Raw genomic sequence first — 21,958 nt, 5'->3', positions numbered from 1 at the left:
TTTCCCCATACAGGTAAGGTGGTTTGCATTTAAATTGTCCCATTAGGCCATGTACACAGACTTAAGATGCAAGGTCCTTTGTTATTCTGAATTTAACATTGTGCACTTCTTAACATCAGTTCATTAATCCATAAATATATCAGAAGAACACTTTCTCTGCATGTAGGATTTAAAACAGTGTGTTTCACACATAACACACCTCTCTCACTCTCATTCTTAGTTTTGTTACAATCACTATTTATACTAAATTTCATTTTGAATTTGTCCATGTTTTCTGATGTTATGAAAATGATAAAAAGCTTTCCTGTACTGTTTACAGAAGCTTTCTCTTCAGTGGGGATCTTTCATAATTGTTAGTGTAAGTTGAAAAATAGAAAAGTTTAATGTATTTATTACATATATATGGCTTCCCTGTCATGTGAATTCTTTCATGAACTTGAATACCCTGAGAAAAATAAAATATTTGACATTTTTGACATGTTCAGATACTCTGCCCTATGAATATTTTCAGGTATGTAATAATCTGTACAATGACTTTATATTGCATACAAGGAAACGACTTCTGCACTGTCCTTTCACATCAGTGAATCCTATCATATATTTGACAGTATGTCTCCTGAAAGCATTCCCATACTGATTACATAATGGGTTTCTCCCCAGTGTGTCTTTTCATGACTCTAATGACAAATGCATTCTCAAAGCTTTCCTGCAGTGAGTACATACAAAGGGTTTCTCCCATGTGAATACTTTCAGGTATCTGACAATGTGTTTGAATGCTTTATTTTCCACATTGGTTACATATTTTGGTTATGTAGTTTTTCCACACTGTGAGTTTGTTTGTGTCTATGACAAATACTCTTTGTGCTGAAAGCTTTCCCACACTGTTTACATACATAGGGTTTCTCCCCAGTGTGGATCCGTTCATGAGTTTGACAAGCACTTTGTGTATTAAAAGCTTTCCCACATTGCTTACATACATAGGGTTTCTCTCCAGTATGGATCCTTTCATGTGCCTGACAATAATTGTGTCTACTGAAAGCTTTCCCACATTGCTTACATACATAAGGTTTCTCCCCAGTGTGGATCCTTTCATGTGTCTGACAATAACTGTGTGTGCTGAAAGCTTTCCCACACTGCTTACATGCATAGGGCTTCTCACCAGTGTGGGTCCTTTCATGTATTTGACAATAACTGAATGTAGTGAAAGCTTTCCCACAATACTTACATACATAGGGTTTCTCCCCAGTGTGAGTCTTTTCATGTGCTTGATGATGAGTCTGCGTGCTAAAAGCTTTCTCACAGTATTTACATACATAGGGTTTCTCCCCAGTATGGATCCTTTGATGTATCCGACAATAACTGAATGTGGTGAATGCTTTCCCACATTGCTTACATACATAAGGTTTCTCTCCAGTATGAGTCCTTTCATGTCTTTGACAAGAACTGTGTGTGGCAAAAGCTTTCCCACATTGCTTACATGCATAGGGTTTCTCCCCACTGTGGAACCTTTCATGTATTTGACAATAATTGAATGTGGTGAAGGCTTTCCCACATTGCTTGCATACATAGGGTGTCTCCCCAGTATGGGTCCTTTTATGTATTTGACAAGAACTGCGTTTGCGGAAAGCTTTACCACACTGGTTACATACGTAGGGCCTGTCCTCAGTATGAGATAGTTCATGTGTTTGACAAGAACTGTGTGTACTAAAAGCTTTCCCACATTGTTTACATACATAGGGTTTCTCCCCAGTGTGGGTCCTCTCATGTCTCTGACGATGAACCTGTGTGCTGAAAGCTTTCCCACACTGATTGCATACATAGGGTTTCTCACCAGTGTGGGTCCTTTCATGTATCTGACGATGGCTCTGCCTGCTAAAAGCTTTCCCACATTGCTTACATACATAGGGCTTCTCCCCAGTATGAGTCCTTTCATGGATGTGACGATGACTGTGTGTGCTGAAAGCTTTCCCACACTGCTTACACACATAGGGTTTCTCCCTAGTGTGAGTCCTTTCATGTATTTGACAAACTCTTTTTGTTTTGAAAACCTTCCCACATTGATTACATACATACGGTTTTGCCCCAGTGTGACTACTTTCATGATTACCAAATGGAGTGATATTATCTAAAGATTTCCATACAGAGGATTTTGGTCCAGTGTGAACTCTCTCATGCTTCTCATTATCATGATGAGAATTAAAGCTTTTTCCACATTGCGTACATGCACAGTTATTCACCCTACTGTAATTACTTTCCTGGATTTGAGAATAGTTGGCTTTCACATCTTGCTTATATACAAAAGATTCTGCTTCAGTGTTACATCCTTCAGTGCAATCAGAGGAAGATTTTCTATCTTGTTTATATCCATATTGCTTTTCTTCAGGATTTGTTCTTGCATGTTTCTGTAAAGACTGAAAGTCAGTGGAGGTTTTCCCATGTCTGTTACAGTTAGACAACTTCAGCTTAAGTTCACAGAGCTGATATGATTTGAGTCCAGTGTTATGTAGGATGGGCATGGTTAGTGATGAATGACCAACCAGAGACTTTTCACATGCAAGGCTTTCATCTTTTGTGCCAAGCAGTTTCGTGTGTTCATTTGTGTTGGGAGTTATAAAAGCCATTTCTCCATGCTGATACCATAATTTATATCGAGGGAATTTATCTACCACTGAGCTTCTGTCAAAGAAAACACAATATTCATTCATTCGGTAATGTAGAAGTGCTATGTTTGCAATACATACTGGTTACTTTGATTTTGAACAATTGGTGCATATGCATGCCATATGTTGATTTTTTTTTTCCAGTACCAGAGATCAAACTTGGGACCTTGCACTTGCCAGGCAGGCACTTATGATACTGAGCTACAGCCCTATATCAATTAATTTTCATACCCTTTTCCTCCACGACTACCTCTGGCCTCTCCAATGAGCCTGTCCATTGTCTCCAAAATGTCTGCCTCTCCCTTTCCTATCATCTCTCCTTTACTTGACTTAATTCATGTTTTGCATTTATCATATAAAATATAACATGAGTTATTAAACCTTATCTTATTTAATGCAGTATGGGTTCCAGACCCATGCATTTCTTGCCAAATGACATTATTTCATTCTCCATTATGGCTCAAGACCATTCCACTATATATACACACCACAATTTTCAGTGCTGGAGACTGCACTTGGGTTAGCACTGAGCTACAGTAACAAAATTATATATCTTTTATTATGAGATTAAGTCTCACCTATCATTAAGTTGCCCAGCATCCCAATATGTTCCATCTGGCCTGGGATACCCCAGTTTTCCTCTCTACTCACCTGTGAATGGGCAGCCAGACTCTTCAGAGCTTCACGTTTGTAACTTTTACTGCTACAAACATAGATGTGCATGTGTTTGTGTAGTATGATTACTTAAACTTTGGAGCAATACACCCCGTGTAGTATAGCTAGATAAAAAAGTATTTCTAGGGGCTGGTGAGATGGCTCAGTGGTCTAAAGCACCTACTTAGAACAAGCTTAGCAAAGCACAGGGACCGCAGTTCAATCCCCCAGCACCACATGCCAGCCAGCCCCGCCCCCTGGTGGCTGAGCTGGCCACACACAAACACACATAAATAAATAAATAAATAAATAAATAAATAAATAAAATTTTAAAAAAAGTATTTCTATTTTTACTTTTTTGAGGAACCTCTATACACAATATCATAGATGCTATACTACAATAATAATTCTCAAAACATGGCAAGATGTCTACTAATACTGTATGTCAGAACATAAATAGACTAAATGCTTTTGAGGATTGCTTTAAAACAGTCACTATCAAAATAGAGGTATTTATTTGGATTTTAAATAGTTCCTCAATGTTACAATGTTGCAAATGCTGAATGTGTATATGACATTTAAATACATATAGCATTATTAATTTGTTTGATGAGAAAGCAATCTTTTGAAAATATATACACAAATAATTAAGATATATTGCAGTTGGCTCTCAACTAAACACAAATTATATATAATCAATGCCTAAATACAATTTCATACAACTGATTTATAATCTTGAACATAGAACATAATTTTTTCATTATTGTACATTAGACGATGTTACTTGTTCAATAACATCAATACTCCCTACATTTCAGGTATTGAGATATTTCGAATAGTCAACTGTCAAACTCTAGATATTACACATGTATCTTTGGAGAAATGTTCTGAGATTAAGGAAGTTTGAAGATGTCCTTGTCCTTTTTTTTACCTTTTAATTTTTAAAAATTATTCAAACAAGGCCTCCTTACATAGTTCTGGCTGGCCTTGATCTCACTACGTAAAAGAGGTTGGCCTTGAACTCCTGGAAATCTTTCTGTGTCAGCTGTGCATCTCATGTGAGATTATAGGCATGTTCTGTATCTTTTTTGAACATAGCCTTATTTGTGTAGTTTCCTTGGTCTGAATATTTCTGACTTTTGAGGAATATTCTTGTGAGAATTACCTTAGAATTTTCCTACAATTTCTGTACTCTTCTTCAATTTTCTGGTCATCCAAATTTCTTCCTAAAGAGTGGGGAAAAAATGTAATGATGAGCTACTACATTACATAAAGATAATTAGCTTCCAGATTTATGGCCTAATGTGACCATGCCTAGAAGATCCATGAAAATATTTCTATCTTCCAATAAAGAAAACTGCACTCATGAGCAATAAACAATGCTCTTTGATTGCATAAATGAGAAGATATATTCCTTACCTATAGCAGTCACATTCCTAAAGTTTTCCCACATCACATCTCTGAAGAGATCCTTCTGAGATGGATCCAACAAAGCCCACTCTTCCATGGTGAAGTTCACAGCTACATCTTCAAATGTCACTGCCTTCAAAATCATCAGAAATATATTTTTAGGAAGAAGAGAAGAGTAAGGCTTATAGCATTAAATATTTCATATCTTTTTCTTTTTCTTTCTTTCTTTCTTTTTTTTTTTTTGGTATTTTAGTAAGGGTCTAAGTGGTCTCACTACGTAGGTCAGACTCATAGTGATCCACCTGTGCTCAGCTTCCCAAGAGCTGGAATTACAGGCACGCTCCACCAAGCCCAGTCTCAATCACCATCTCAGCATGCCCGGGGGGGGAGGGTGTCAAATCTCCTTTAAAAAAAAGCTGAAATGAGGCATTTTCCACAAATGGTTACTTTATGCTCAGGTCACCAAAAATATTCTTTATTCATATGCATGCATCACACAGAAATTTTCATGCTAGATGGAAATCACTCCTGGAGGAGAAAACAGAATAGGAATACTGGTTCTTATGCTGGTTAATCCATTCATTTCCACAGTCTGTAAAGCATGGTTCATGGAGAAACTCTACTAGGTCATATGTGGAGTAAAGAGGGACTGGGGCAGATTAATATCTAATGGCTTGCTCTGAGAAAACATAAGAAAATGTACATTTTCTCAGATATCATTTAGGAAATACATGCCTTCCTCCTCTGATTGTATTTAGTCAGCATTGTAAAACTTGAAACTTTTTTTTTTTTTTTTTTGTATTTCAGGGAAGGGTCTACAGGGTGTTCAGGGTCTCACTATTAGATCAGATTCAGTAGTGATCCCCATTTACAGCCTCCCAAGAGCTGGGATTACAGGCGCAGGCCATCATGCCCAGTCTCAATTGCCATCTCAGTGCACCTCAGGGGATGGGGCTGGCACAGCAGGCCTGGGGATTGAACCCCCGAGCCCTGCACCTGCTTGCAGGCACTTTAATCTGTTGAGCTCTTTGGCTGGCCCTTAATCCACTGAGCTATTTGGCCGGGCTGAAACTTTTTCTAGACAAAACTGTAATTAAACACAAAGTAACACTTATGACTAGTATTTAAAATCCAAATGAAAAGCATAGTATTCATTGGAAAATGTCTAAGAATAACATTTGAGTAAGGAAGATAAATTATTTTATAGTTTGCTGACATAAAACATTGACCTGTCACAGATATTAAAAATTTAAGGTATAATAGAAAGGGAAATGTGAAGAAGGACCAACAAAGTGAAAGCTGTGCCCGTAGCCACCGATGAGGGCACCAATAAAAAGAATCAATAGATGATAGAGATAGTTATCTTTTTCATGTTATTTTCCTGTTGTTGGTTCCCTATCTTTCCCCTGTGTTTACTTTCCCTAATTGGTGGCTTCTATCAGTGTTCTTGTGCTTGTGGACTTCATTTTCTCTAATATATCCTTCAAAGCATTCTAAAGGGCTAGTTTTGTGATCATGAATTTCAAAGTGTTCTAAAGAGCTAGTTTTGTGATCATGGAACTATCTTATTTCTTCACTGATTTTGAAAGATAGTTTTGTGGGGTACATCAATCTGGGTTGAAGACTGTTTTCTTTTAGGGCTTAATATCCCTCCTTTCAAGCTCTCCTTGACTTAAGGGTTTGTGTTGAGAGGTCTGCTATGATCCTGGTGGACTTTTCTTTCTATGTGATTTGTTTATTTTCTGTAGCCCCTTTCAATATTTTGTTCTTGCGCTGACTTTCTGGAATCTTAATTATTATATGTCTTGGGGTAGATTTATTTTGGTCATGGCTATTTGGATTTCTGTATGCTTCATTTATTTGTATGTCAATTTCTTTATCCATGTTGTATCCAACCAATTTTTTACCAAGAAGGGCAGATACAATTTTCTAATTTCAATTTTCACAACAAAAAACAAGGTGAACTGAACAGCAGAAAGAGAAAACTTGAATTTACAATTTTCCAAACTTCTCTTTCCTTTAGGCCTGTGATCAGCTTAACCCACATTCAACACAAGTCAACCTATAAGCCAGCTTTTAATGTCACACTAAGAACATTCTGACCTTATGGGAAAATCTTCTCTAGTTTAGGAGAAAGATTTGCCACTTTCCATCATTCTGTACTTTCCCACATTGTATCCATTTCCCTATGCTTTTCCTAGCACAGACAAAATTTCTCAACCTAACTACTGGTGTGGTTCCAGACAGGCATTTAGTTCTTTAGCCATACCACAATGCCATTTTAATATAAAACCTCACTTCATTATCTGAAACAGTGTTTACAAACCGCCCATAGACAAGAGCAGTTATGTAAGAGATTACATGAATCTCTCTACTACTATACAAGCGACATATACATGGGAATGAATGCCTTACTTGAGATTCTCAGTGTGGGTTAAAAAGACAGTGCTTTTTGAAAGTTGTCCTTTTCCAGATCAGATTCAAATTTCTTTCTTAAACAGATGCCATCCCCTCTGACATTCTGGCAAATTATTTACTTGCTTATGTACTTTGTCAATTATTTGACTGATTGCCTTGATGTGGATATAGCAAAGGAAATTAAGCAAAAATTACAATTGCTGTACTACTGAGTCTCATCTGCAGCAACATTAAACCTTTCTTCAGATTTTCATGGCCCTCCTAATATCCTAATTTATTTTAACAATATGACATACTTTATGGAAATCTGGCAAATCATGCCATCACAGTGAGGCTTAGGTTTCAGCAGACATGTTGTGAAACCTCCTTTCCTAACTATGTGCTGAATGTAGCATCACCAGAAAGCTTTGCCACTCCACATCCCTCAGACAAGATTCATAACACACACAAATTAAAGCAGAAGAAGATGAGTTTGGCTCAAGGTTTCAGTCCATGATCTATGGGATCCAAGGAACAAACACAATAACAGAAAAAGGTGCTCAACAATTCCAGCAGGGAAATGGCAAAGAATGGGAGATGCCAGAGACAAGAATATATATTTCCAACTCACACCACCGTAGAACCAGCTCCCAATCATTCCATGCCTCCTAGGGACACATTCAAGCACTAAAATCATAAATGGATGGATACACTGATAGGGATAGGGCCTACAAAATCCTACAAAATCATCCATGTGGTTTACATTTTAGATACAAATTATAACATCAGTGAGTGTCAGCCAGCTCCCATGGCTCTCAGCAACATACTGGAATATTCTGACTTGGGTATCTGACACAGAAAAGTACCCTCCTCTGGCTAGTGAACCTTATTTTACAATTCACAGAAACCCAATGCTTCCTTTTTTTATTTATTTATTTTTTAATTTTATTTATGTGTGTGTGTGCGTGTGTGTGTGTGTGTGTGTGTGTGTGTGTGTGTGTGGCCAGCTCAGCCCACCAGGGGCCCGGGCTGGCTGGCATGTGGTGCTGGGGGATTGAACCGCGGTCCCTGTGCTTTGCTAAGCTTGTTTTAAGTAGGTGCTTTAGACCACTGAGCCATCTCACCAGCCCCAGAAACCCAATGCTTCTTTACTACTGCTTTGTCTACTGCCTTCTGAGCCAAGAGGAAGAGAGAAAAATATAACACCAGTTGAAGTTAAGCCCAAATGATAGAATCCAACTGAATTCCTTCTAGGTCCAGACTTCTTCCCAGGATTTTAATTTGATTTACACTGAGGGAATTACACAATTGAAGCAGATTTTCCACTAGAATTTAAAAGCTGCCACTATCTTCTAACAGTTATCATTGGATTTTCCCGTGTTTTGTTGCCAACAATGGGATCACTAGTGTGTGCTTTTGTACTTTCAGATTCAAGACACATGGAGAAAATACCAAAGCCCAAAGAACTTGGGTCCACACTAATCTAAGGGAAGGCTGAATGTTTTACAAAGTAGAAATGTGAACAAAACACTTTATCTTAATCCTTACCAATTTACTTATTTTCAGCAAAGAAAATGAAATGTGCTATGAAGGGAATACAATCATTTGATAAAGACACTGGAGTAATATGATAGCATTATGCAAACAATTAAATGAAATGAAAGGCAATATTCAAATGTCTCAGGCAGACAACCTGTTTAACTCACGATCACAAAGAAAATCTAAATGATGGAATAATAATACTGATAATCATGAGTATGAGAATGATAGTCCTAGCACCAATCATTTCTTTGTGATGAAGCAGAGAAACCTAAACATTTAACATTGCAACCTTTCTGTAGTACAAACCTGTCTTCTCATGTGTTGAAAACTTCTCTCATTCAAAACACTAATTACACCCCAGGAAAGATCATACCTGGAGTCATCACCTGGCTAGCCTCAATGATCAACCTGATCGCTTGCATACATACCTATCATACAAGTAATACACCTGTCTGTGTGGGTTTGAATCGTGCATAAAGCTATGGAATCTGTTCCATGGCCCCTTCCTCTGAGACATTCTCTGTCCCTTGTTTGTGCCCATTAAAAAGTGGGCAGCTTTCCTTTTCCATATTATCCTACTACTATCCTATTTCTTTTGAGCTAGGAGAACTTGGACCAATATCCTCACAATAATGAGGGTGATGAGCCATTATTGCGCTTTTCCTCTTCAGTTGTGCATACAATGCATACTGCCTGAACAACAATAACAAAAAATATAATTGTCTTATTTTCTGACCTAAAAATATCTACCTAAATGAGTTAAGATTTCCTTCTGATATGTAAAAATTATTGTCTGATAACAGAAATACTTTTTGGTAAAAGCCGACAATTTGTCAGAAAGAGCCTCGTGGAAACCAGTCAAACTTTAGAAAGCGGAGCCTACTTTAATCATGTATACATGGTACCTTCTTTCCAAAACTCTGAAGTTTGTCACATCAAACAGTTCTTGTAGAAATTTTGATGACAAGGTCTATGCTGTGAGTTCTTCAGGAGAAAATGTACCAAAGAGGACTAGAATGCCACTTGTTTTTTTAAAAAAATAAAAATAAAAACAATGGATGTTCAAAAGGAAAGCCATTTGTTTTTTAAAATGAGGCTCAGGTTAAAATCACTGACCTTTAAATTCTTGCTGCCAAATTAATGTTATTTGCCTACTTCTTACCAACAGTGCTAAATTAAAAGAGACAAAGGAGGGGACATGGAGCTAGCTCAGTAGAATAAGCGCTTGCCTGGCAAGCACAAGGGCCTGAGTTCAATTCCTGGTTCTGCGAAAAAAAAATTAAAAAAAAAAAAAAAAAAGAGACAAAGGTACTCAATCCAAGTCTTTCGGTGTGAAACAAGAACCCTAACTCTAACCAGAACTTTCATGAATGAAAATGTATAGATTAATAAATAAAATCAGAAGTCTCTTTTTCCTGTATATCAGGGGTTACATCACCAGTCTAGTTGATTTATTAAAAAAAAAAAAAAGCAGGAATAAAACTCAGAACCTCATGTTTACCAGTCATGAGCCATTGAGCTATATCCCTGGGCTCTGGTTGAACAGTGTTTTATGCCTAGAATTTGTAAGATTTGCTACTTTTTGAAAATAGACTCTTTTTCTCCAAACTTTTCCACTGACCAGGTAATCTTTTCTATAATAAATCATATCCTAAAAGTTCCTCTTTTTCTTCAGTGTGACTCCCTAAAGGTTGAATCTTCCTGAGGCTGAATCACATCTTTCTTTTTAGTATACGTGCTGCCAAAGCAAGCACACATTCTTCATTTTAAATTAGTCATTTGAATATTTATTATAAAACATATGGTCATAAATAATGTATATTCTAGTAAAAGTTATTCTGGCTCTTCTCCACAGCCTGTCAAACCACAGAAGCAATGAGAAGATATTCGATTATTGAGCAACAGTCTAAGGACTGCAATTCAAGAACTTCTAAGACTCTTCAAACGTCTCATGGGAAAAATCTAGTACATTGTCAGCTAAATACATGATAACTAGATGGAGAAACTATTTAGATTTTGGATAGCATGAAATGCAAAAAAAGCAAGGCATGCTTAAAATGTGAAATATTAAAAACTGATTTTGTTTCTAATTATTCAATTGACTGAATGTTAAGTCCTCTAATTGGATCTATGGAATAGGCAGAGCTGACAGTAATCATTAAAGACAAAGACATAATTATGGGAATATACAGAATATTCTATGAATACCCCTTAATAATGAGGTGACCAAAATTGTATGATCTCCACAGAGCAGTACAAGGACTCTGGGATCTTGAGGTACAGTGTGTAAGACTCTGTCCATACTGTCATGTACCTTTGCCTCTGGACTGGTCTGGGGTTCTTTTCTTCTTCATTGGGAACAGAAAGTGAAGTGTTTTCCTGAGTCCTCTGATGAATTTCAGAAAATAAGGAAGAAAACAAAACAAAACAAAGAAATACAAAACAGAATGGCAGCAAACTATGGCAAAAAAAGAATTATCCTAAATCACAAATTTGACTGCAATAAGATATAAAAATAATCTAACCAAATAACATGATTACATCTGCGATTCAGATATTAACATGAGCCAGAATTTTTTGTTTTTAAAGACAGGATAATCCTATGACTTTTTTGTCTCTTATTTTCTTTTACTTTTTTTTTTTAACAAACATTTACTTTATTTTTTTTTATTAACTTTATTGAGAAACAAATAGCAATGAGACAGTATCAAAACTGATTAACAGGACAATTTCAATGATTAATACATTGCATATTGTTGTCTTCGTAGTGGGTATTCATAGTACCAGATGCAGACATGACATCCTGTCCAAACACTATTAGTACAAATCTTTCTTCTTATCGAATTCGTAGAAAGTAGCTGTATATCTATCCTAACTATTTTGTATATACAGATACAAAATGGTCCTTCATTTGTATCCCCTTTTTTAAATTTTGTCAGAGATGGGTATTCCATTGCCATTCAAATATTGTAGGTGCGTGAATTCAGCAAAATAATCCAATATAGTCCAGTAGTCCATAGTAGTAGTGGGTTATCCATAGGACTGGCAACGTCGGAAGTTGCTGACTTGAGCCCTTTATAGCTCAGCATATTAATATGGCTTTACTTTTCATACCTCGTTATTACACTTTTCTGCTGGATGGTTAAGACCAAGACAAAGCAAGACCTATATAACAAGAAATGTAACTTTTGTACCTGACAAGGTCAGTCAAATACCCTCAGGATTTGGCCTGAAACCCTGTACCGCAATTTGTAGATCCTTCGTCAGTGTCAGCCATGTGGATGAGTCATGGCCGTTGCTTGACAAAATTGCTCTCTGTGAAAGCCTGAGAAAATGTTTTCTCTCCAGAGCCAGAATTAAGTGAAAGAATTTCACTAAAATGCCTTTTTTTTTTTTTCATTTCAGACCATATGCTACTATCCAAAATCTAAATGGTTTCCCCATGAAACATTTGAAAAATCTCAGAATTTAGTGAAATTGTTGGAGACGCAGTTGATGTTTCCTACAGTTAAGACTTTGTTGCAGGTATAGAAAGATACTACATATTTTCAGTGACATAGGCAAAATCTGGGGGGACAGCGAGATGGCTCAGTAGAATAAGTGCTTGCCTGGCAAGTGTAAGAGCCTGCATTCAATCCCCAGTTCCATTAAAAAAAAAAAAAAAAAAAAAGGCAAAATCTGTAAATTAATTCTCTACTTGTGTGCAATATTTTACACTGCCTATACTACAGCCCACATCAGTCCTAGGCTACAAATGTGGCAACTCATCACAGTTCAGGACAACCACAGGTATAGTTAATATATCTTCGTGTTATACCACAAACCTCTATTTTTCTCTACATTCATTCTCTCAACAGGCAGGACAAACTCTACACTGCCAGACATCTGCCAATGAACTTATACTTCCATCAAACACACTGCTGCACACACTGGGTACACAATATCCATGCAAATTGACAAAGGCCTTTTACACTGCATATCAATCACACTTGAAGGTGTCTCAAAAGACACCATAATGATAAGCCACCAAGATATATAGATATTCTTGTCAACAGCTTATGAAAAAATCATGTAAATACTCCTGAAAATGTTGGCATAGTGTAATATGACACAATTTCTATCATACAATGTGATATCATACATATTCAAAATATTTTGAGCTTCTAATTGTGATAATAGGAACTCCTTAAAGACATTATTTGTAGTATATACTCTTGACTTTGCACTTACATTGCTATGTGCCAGAAGGTCCTAAGTCAGTGAAAGTAGACAGGGCTATCTGGCCACACCACTCCTGGTCGAGGGCACCAGGATTCTGCCTCCATGAGCAAGCAGAGATCATGCACGGACACAATCAGTAAGGAGGTATGATAAGTAACATCAATCTTACATAGCACCTGCAGAGATCCAGTCTGAACTTGCATATGGGCCTTTCATCTCATCTCCAGCTATACAATATTGGGACAATAATTTTGTTATCCTCTAGTGCCTCAGCAAGAATTAATCTGTCAAACAGAACTGTACTTCATACGATCATTAGGAAGATAAGAGTCTAATGTATAAACTATGTTCTGCATGTAAGAGCACTAAATTTCTAAGTACATGGCAACATGGCACTGAATACAGGCTTGCAACTTTAATATGATTATAAAAGGAACAAGTCTAGCCTTAACATCCCTCCACACACACACATAACAGAAGGCAGGTTTTTATTATATAGAAGAGAGAGGTGACACGATTGTCATTTAAACCTTAGCATGTTTTTCTACAGCTAAAGACCAACTAGGTCAGAATGGTACTAAATAGTAAAGTGTTAGGTGAAGTTAAAAAAAAAAATAAGGGAAAGGTAACTCCTGCCTTATGATAACCCTGGTGATCATATCAACTGTTTGGAAAAGTGCAACCTCAAAGTAATTCTTTTACTTTGCCAGTGAATCAAGTATATATTTGATTAAAATATGAGAATATGAAATTTCTTGGTGGAGAACTCAATGGGGAGCTTGCTAGTGTTGTGGGTTCCTAATCAATAGAGGACTCCAAGTAGCCAATTAAAATTTGAAGATTTTTATTAGCTGTGCTCAGCAACTGTCAGCATAGACCACCCCGGTTTCAGAGTCTAAGGCTGGACCAGAGGTCATGAAGTATATATACAGAGGAGAGAGAAAAACAAAAATAAAACATAAAGAAAATATAAAGAGAATATGTAATATATCCTGCTTGTTACTCAGTAAAAACAAAATGTATACTGTGCATCCTGTTAGTTAAACAGCTAGATCAGCAGATATCCTGCCTGTCAGAATAAAATATATACATTGCTTGTTTAGGGTCAGCGCTTTCTCAGGGTCTATTTCCTCCATGTGGTTACTTGTTTCACAGGTAGACCTGTTTTTAACTATGCTGTGGTCAGCTAAAGGTTACCATGGCAATACCTAAGCTAAAAGTCTGGGTTTAGCCCATTACAGTTAGCTGTATACTTCGTATACTGGAAGTAAGGTAAGAGACATGGCACTGATAAAATCTACATCCATTTTGGAGAAGAAATAGAAAGAGTAGAGAGGAATCACTTAGGAAAGACACTGTATGGGACTGTCGTTATAAGGTTGACTCTTGCCATCACTCCCTGGTAATACTACACATATCCTGTGATGGCATCTTAACCCGTCTCGGCAACATTCTTCTTCCATCTCTTATGGTACTTATTGTCTCTTGTTCTTCTGGGTAAGCAAAGGGTCTCATAGCATGAAAGTCTTTAATAGCATGGAAACAATTTTCCTTTCTTACAATGAACTCTGTTATGTGTATCTCAATATTAAAAGCAGTCAGATTTGTATTTTCTTCTTTGAAATTTGTCTTATTTGCTTCATCATGTCTAGAGTTGCATTATTTTCCTCAATTCTAAATACAACATTTAAGTTTCTATCCCATAAAAGCTTTCCATATGGATATAAATCAGCATAGAAATGCTTTTGGGAAACATTAAGCCATATACAACCTACAGTATTGCTCAACAACATCTTCATGCAATTGACTTACACTCTGACCAGCCAAACTTCCCCAGATCTCATGTGTTAAGTCCTATGCCCCTTCATGATGGTATAATGCAGTGGATAGTTTGGGAATAAAGATGGTAATGAGGTCTGAGCCCTTAATAATAAGATGTATATTATGTAAGAGGCCAAACCCTTTCTTGACAAGTGAGGACACAGCCAAAGGCACAAACTTTAGCCCATGTTTTACTACGTCCATGGGTGCTTTTATTTTGGATTCATCCACCATTGGTATTATGATAAATAATTGATGCAAAAATGTAGAATACATCGGCTATAAACATTTCATTCGTGAATAGTATAGCAATAGCCATATTACCAGGCAGATATAGAAAAATGGTATTTTCATTTATTATTACAATTTGAACCATGTGAAATTGTTTCCCAATTTTATTTTCCTCATTAAATTATGTAATTACTGTCATGGTAAACTAACATAAGTTCACGTGAAGGGCCGCTGCTTTACTGCACCAGTGTCAATACATTCAGGTGACACCTAAGACAAAATCCTTCCTAAAAACAATTCAAACTTTCAGGACATAGGTTAGGGACTACTCACAGATAGGGTCCAACAGAAAACACTCATCTCTACATAATATATGCAGAATCTCTGTAACATCTTCTTACTAAATACCAAGAAGCAGAAAACATTTACCAATATAAAAATGAGTGAATGCTGAAAAATAAAATTTGCTGAATACATGTAGAGCTTAGTCATGTGTGGAGCACCCAGAAGATAGACAGTGTCAAATGTTTCTCAAACTATATCCCCCAAATACTTCTAAATTTTCAATGAATCAAGTATAAAATTGTTTAAAATATTTTCTTTCAGAAATCAAAGTAAGTAAAACTATACTATTTTTATAAAAGTGCAGAAAATAGTTGAATTCTTAGGAAGTTGTTGCAATACTTACAATTTGTCATTGTAAATTTGCTTAAGAATATTTAATTCATTATTTTGAAGTGAAATGTTTAAGAATAATTGGATATATTAAAATTTTACAAGTAAATGTGTAAATATGTCTATAGTGAGGAACAATTCACCTCATCTGTTTTGTAAACATAGCTACCACCTAAGACTTATTTTTTGAATATATGGTAAAAAGTTTAAAAATCTTGTTAGCAAATTCTACCCGATGTGGGTACTACAACACTTGGCTTTGCTAATAGAAGACTGCCAGTATATGTTTATACAACATTAGAAACATATTGTCCTTTTCCTTAATCTCTCAGTTTTCAAACCCTCAACATGAAAAGCATTCCTAAACTCTCTGCTTCTATTTAGTTTCCTGTTGCCAGTGCCAACTACAAATGTGATCATGCTGTAATTGTTATGGCTGAAGTCTTTCACTTAACACTCTTCTTGTTAATAAGTATTTCCATGAATTGCCAGATGTTCCTGTTTGAGTCTAAATAATATTCCATTGTGCAATAAACCAACCACACTATTCACATGCATTCAAATAATTTAAGGAATAAAAGAGCCTGCAAATGCCTTGCTCTGTAGGCTTTGCTGTAATGTGATTGTTTCGACATGAATCATAACATACATATTCTTCCCTCTTTAGGAGATTATTTTATTGATGTTTATGCAGGAAGAAGGTCACTGGGAATAAGTGGTTCATCATATTCCTCTATGTGAATCACTTTCCTTCCTGGGTGAAATGAGAGTAGCCAGGTTTCCTTACCATTCTACTGTTTAATATTTCTGCCTTATGCAGCACAGTAAAGAATGAAGGACACTAAGGACTGTAGCTTCTGAAATTGACTAGGGAAATTTTGTTTTTTAAACTTATGTCAGTGATTACCTGCTTAAAAACTGAAAACCTATTAACATAAACCATTAAGGGAGTTTACAGTGCTCTCACATGATGTCTATTGAGAACAATTCTTCAGAGACATACAAATATGTCTTCTAGATTATGACTTCAGTGGAAACACTTTCAACTGAACTCAGCTTTTTTTCTCTCTTATATCTCTGGATACAAAACTACTAGATGGGAAGAGAAGACTTTCTATGTTCTATTCTACTGATCACTTTCCTAATACAGTTTGTGATAGGAATGTTGACCTTAAATGTCAGACTCTTCAGCATACTTTAAGATGTTTAAGAATTAGGGCAGGAAGTAAATTGTTAGCTCCTCACAACCAGGCCTCTCCCAACCTGAAGAGAAAAACTATAGATTATCCCTCTGTTCAAGAAGGAAGCCTTGTCCCCAAGACTTCAGCCTGAGAGACTAAAATAAATCTCTTTATTAGGATGGCAACCAGCCCTGATTCTCAGGTTACAGGAAACCATGTAAATCTATAGAATATCACATTGTAAATCAACAGAATACCATCATTCTGTACTTCCCACTCCCCAAAGAGGTATTAGACCCACCAATGACCCCTGATGTCCCCTCCCACTCCTATGTGTTATAGTTTGTGTCTAGTTATCCCCTTAAAGCCTCATGCAGTTATGGAGCAGACTTCTAGAGTTACTGATTAACTCATAATCCACTGGGATTATGGGTGTGAGTGCTACACCCAGCCTGGGGCAGATAGCCTGAACGCAACTTAAGGGAGACAGATTTACTCTCTGTAGCCACTGTGGCTGCTAATCCTCCATTTTGATCTTGCTCTCTGCCGCTGCCATAAAAGGCTGGTCTCTGCCATGTGCCGCTCTGCCTTGGAGCCAGCCGGGTATGGACTGAAACCTCCATTAACTGAGAGCTAAATAAACCTCTCCTCCCTTCATTTTGGGTGTCATGTTTGTCCCAGCAACAAGCGAAGAGTAACTGAGATGCTACACTAAAGCAGTGTCTCTCTTCCTTCACTCATGGTCAACGGCCTTCTGGTCCTGGACCAGAATGCACACAGCCTGAAGATATTATTTTCTTCAATCCTGCCTTCCCTAGTGGTCTCAGTGACTCCTTGGGGTTTAGGCAGCCAGCATCTATGGCCATACCACCCTGAATGCACCTGATCCTTGGGGTTTAGCCTGACATACATGACAAATGAGAAGCCAGAATTCTTGACAACCAAAGGGAGCTAGATTGCACACATGAGGAAGGCAATCTGTTGTTACCCAGCAGAAGGGATCCCTGAGATGGTAGCTGCAAGACACAGACAATGAAAAATAAAGAGCATATGTGACCACACATATGATGAATATGGTATCTGTTCTATGAAACCCACCTCACAAGCAGAAAAGTTGCAAAGAAAATCTTGGATAAATTTAGGCTCAAATTAAGTTTGAAAATTACTACAGTCACCATTCTTGACAGAACAGAACACATTATAGGACAAACTGATGAAATGAAGGCACAGGGCCTAATAAATGTATTTTAGCAGATTGAGGGGAGTAAGACAGTATGGAATAACCCATAAGCATGAACAAGGGTTGAGTGTAGCATAAAGTGAAGAAAAGGAACATCTTGTTAGTGTAGGACAACATGTGATATAAAAACGGAGGTGCCTCCAGTAGTCAAACATTGATATTCATACTGTCCAGAATGTTAGATGTGGGGAAAGCAGACAACAGTATATGGATGTGTATAGTCTGCCTTAGACAGTAGCGAGGAAAATATTCCCCTGCACTGTGAACACCTATTTCAGTAGGAACAGCATGAAGGGAGCTGGCTGTATGTGACATACGAAGCTAAAGTGGATAAACTGAGTAAAAGATAAATATTTCTCTACAACTACAGCTGTTGTATCTACTGAGATCCAAAACAAATGCAAACACAATGGTTGGGAGGTAGGCCTGGATCTCAATATGGGGGAGCAATAACTACCAGCAACTGAGCTTCTTCAGGACAGTGTTGAGAGTCACAAAGAATAGCCTCAACAAGAAATCAAAATGAGTGGTGGGTTCACAGGAATCACGAGAAAACTGACAGAGAAGAAAATAGGATTAAATGACACAGAAGAAACAGACCACACCATGAAGGAAACCACACAGTGCCACCTATGGGAGCAGGCTAGATGCCAGCTGGGAGGCAAAGTGAAACTAACCACTTTTCTAGTCCTGGAGAACTGAAGAACTGCACCAGGAGCAGTCGGAGCCAGCAGGGCTGCTGAGACACTACTTTTGGAAAGGCCTTCCACAGCACACAGTTGGCAAGGGGGCTTAGTATAAGTGCATGAGACCACCGCTGTGGGCAGGAGCTGGCAGGGATGTCACTGTAAAGAATGTCAGAGGTGACTGAACCTGGGACTCAGAAGAGCCCCTTGGCTGCTTCACAATGCCAAATTCCCAGAATAAATGAGGGAAGGACAGTCACGGGAGAAAGATGGAAGGAGACAGATGAAGCATAGTGGGGAATCCCAGTGAAAAGCAGGGGCTGGTGAACACAGCCTTGGGTCTTGTAGTCAGAGGCCATGATCAGCCTGAGTTATACAGGATTGGAAGCTCATATTGATGCCATGTTATTACTTTCCTGTTTTCCTTTTTCTGCATATTTACCCACATTTTTTTCCCCATTCTTTTCCCCTTTTCTCTTTTATAAGCATGTCTGCACTCTTCCTTCTTTGTTAATATAGTTTATAGGTCATAAGGGAGTTCTCACTTGCCCCTTCCCATCCCTTTTACTTTTATTCCTATCTCTTTGCCTGACTTCTTTCTCCTGGCTTTTACTCATTGTTAACTGTTCTTTTGTTTGCTCTCCCCTTTTCATTCACCTCCTTTTAACTTTTTCCTCTATTATTTTTACCAATCATAAAATGTTTTCCCACCCCCATTTTTTTTAATGAGCAGAATATATTTATTGAGAGAAAGAAAGCTCCTGTCCCAAGAGAGGGACAGGAGGGGGGGCCCAAGTGGGTAGTTGCCCCCCACCCCCATTTCTTACTAACAATTTTATACCCAGATTTTACTATTATTCTCTCTTAAACATAAAACATATTCTTATCATCTATATGATTTTTTTGCCTTCTTCATATACCACAGAGCAGTGGACTTTAACAAAACTTGTCTTCGTTTTTTCTCCTCTCTTCCCCCCCTCTGGTATTAACTGGTCCCCTAGCCCCTGGGCTTTAGAATGGATTCAATAAATTAACTGTTCAGTGCTGTTCACACACATTCATTGCAGGCCAAGACTTGTGTTGTTATGATGCTTATACAACAACTGTGCATTTCTCCTCCAGGTCAGAGGGACAACCAAGACAGGGTCTCATGGTCTGTTACTCCTCTACTAACCCTGATAGATGGCACAGTACCAGATCAACCTGTCACTGCTGTACTTGATTTGATTGCACAGGAATAATACTGACTCGGTGGACAATTAAGTGCTAGGGAAGCTGTCTGCCAAATTTACCATTGCACCCAGGGAAAGGGACAGCAAGAATTCTTAGCCTAAGTACTTGGACTGGATCACACTCTGCAAGAATGCCTGCAACCCGGCAAAAAGAAGTTCTGAGGCTGAGTCAACTTCAGAATTGCGATGAAGGGCCAGAGGTGTTACTGGGGTGTGAGCACTCAGGCTCCCTGGCATAGAAGCTGCTTGGCAAGCACACGTGCAGTGTGTCATTGGACGAGTTAACCTGTGTTCCCATTCGACATCTTGTTTACGTTCTTGTATTTCTCTTGATTTATTTAGTAATATGGGATTATATTGTTATGTTCTTCTATTGTTTTCTGTGTTTATTAGGTTGTTATGTAATTTTTCTCCCACTGGGTCTGATGTATTAGGCATCTATACTCTTTCTCTCAACTCAGTTCTCTGTATTTTCTTCACCTCCTACCCCAGGACAATATTACTAATATACTTCTTTATTCTTTTTCCAAGCACTTAAATTCTACCTCTCAAGTTTCTAAATTTATCACACTTAGCTCCCACACACTCACCCCTCTCTTCACCAGTACAATTACTTAATCCATCCCATTCTAAGCGTTGGCATGTCCATATCTTACACAGCTTACTGTCATCCTTACCAGCAAGTTCTGACTCGCACACAACTTTTCTCAATCATAAAATAAACCTTCCATATCTTGCTTAATAAATGCATCCTGATTTTTTTTTTTCAGGAAGGAAAGTTTTATTTAGCTCACAGTTTGTGAAGGTTTCAGTCCATAATAAGCTGGCTCCAAGGCAGAGTGGCACACAGAAAAGGGCAGCAATTCATGGCCGTGGGAAATAGCCAGACAGCAAGAACAAAAAGAGAGGAACAGTGGCAGCAGTGGCAGAGGCCACATTCTGAAAATTCTCAATACTGACACTTCAACTCAACTAAAAGTACCCCAATAAAATCAGACCCCACATTAATCATCTCTTCTCAGATAGCATTCTGTCCCGTTCAAGTTTCCCTCTTCGTGTCTAACACTACTCCATTTTCCCCATCCTACCCCGCCTACCCCATTGCAGGGCAACAACAAATCATCAGCTGCCATAACCTGTAGAGAACAGCCAAAGTGAGCAAGAGCCAAAGTGAAGGACTTTCAGGTAGAAGCGCTGTAAGAGTGAGTTTGTGGATGCTGTGATAAACAGAAGTAACTATTTGGGAAAAAACTAGAGACAGAGTCAAGGTCACTTCAAGGAAATGACAGGAGTAAAAATTAACACTAAAAATACAAAGCTGAAAATTATTCATAGGGAGGAAGACTCCTACTAAAAATTTGCATATATACCACAATATCTCCTCACTTCTAGTTGCCCACTTGTACTTACCCCACACACACACACTAAAAAGAGAAAAAAAGAGGCCATGTATAATTTTTACAATGACTCTGTTCCTGTCTGCCTGTCTGACCCTCTCATTCCACGGAGGAGAATGGGGAAGCAAGGAAATAGAAGATCTCTGAACGCCTCCTTCGCACATCTCTGAAGGCAGGGCATGGGGTCACAAAGGGAGAAGAATACAAAAACCAGGTAGCAGAAATCTATATAAAGTTATCAGAAGAGATGAAGAAAATAGATGATTTCAAAAAGGAACCAAATTTCACTCAATATAGCTACGATGAATTTGAGGGAAATAGGTGAAAAACTTGATGAGATAGCTAAATCATTTCAAAATCTGAATGACAGATTCAAGGAAAATATAAAATTCTCAAAAAGATGTCTGGCAGAAATACCTGAAATTTAAAAAAAATTGTATATAATTCATACATTACAGAAATGACCAATGTGAAGACAGACTGTCTGATATTGAGAACAATATAATACATAATGATAAGTTCAAAGAAGCCAAAAAGAAAATAACAAAACACAGGAAGATTATCCAGAGCTACTAGAGGTACCAACAAGACCAATCTTAGGTTAATCAGAC

The 21,958-nt window shown here is 37.7% G+C and overlaps 1 protein-coding gene across 1 annotated transcript in view; it reads right to left on the bottom strand.

The window, feature by feature from the left end:
• Positions 1-535: 535 nt before the first annotated feature.
• Positions 536-21,958, bottom strand: part of LOC101575556 (zinc finger protein 709-like) — a 45,687-nt gene continuing 24,264 nt past the window's right edge. Inside the window, exons 2-4 of the mRNA XM_023706371.1 lie at positions 4,734-4,857; positions 4,480-4,540; positions 536-2,676 (exon numbers count right to left, since the gene is read on the bottom strand). Coding sequence (XP_023562139.1) covers positions 795-2,676; positions 4,480-4,540; positions 4,734-4,857 — 2,067 coding nt within the window. The 3' untranslated portion in view covers positions 536-794. The remainder of the gene's footprint in view (positions 2,677-4,479; positions 4,541-4,733; positions 4,858-21,958) is intronic.

The sequence above is a fragment of the Octodon degus genome, unplaced genomic scaffold, assembly GCF_000260255.1.
Source record: "Octodon degus isolate 3935 unplaced genomic scaffold, OctDeg1.0 scaffold00254, whole genome shotgun sequence".
Taxonomy (NCBI): Eukaryota; Metazoa; Chordata; class Mammalia; order Rodentia; family Octodontidae; genus Octodon; species Octodon degus.
Note: the sequence above shows the minus strand (reverse complement) of the source record. Positions and strands in the feature narration are given on the sequence as shown.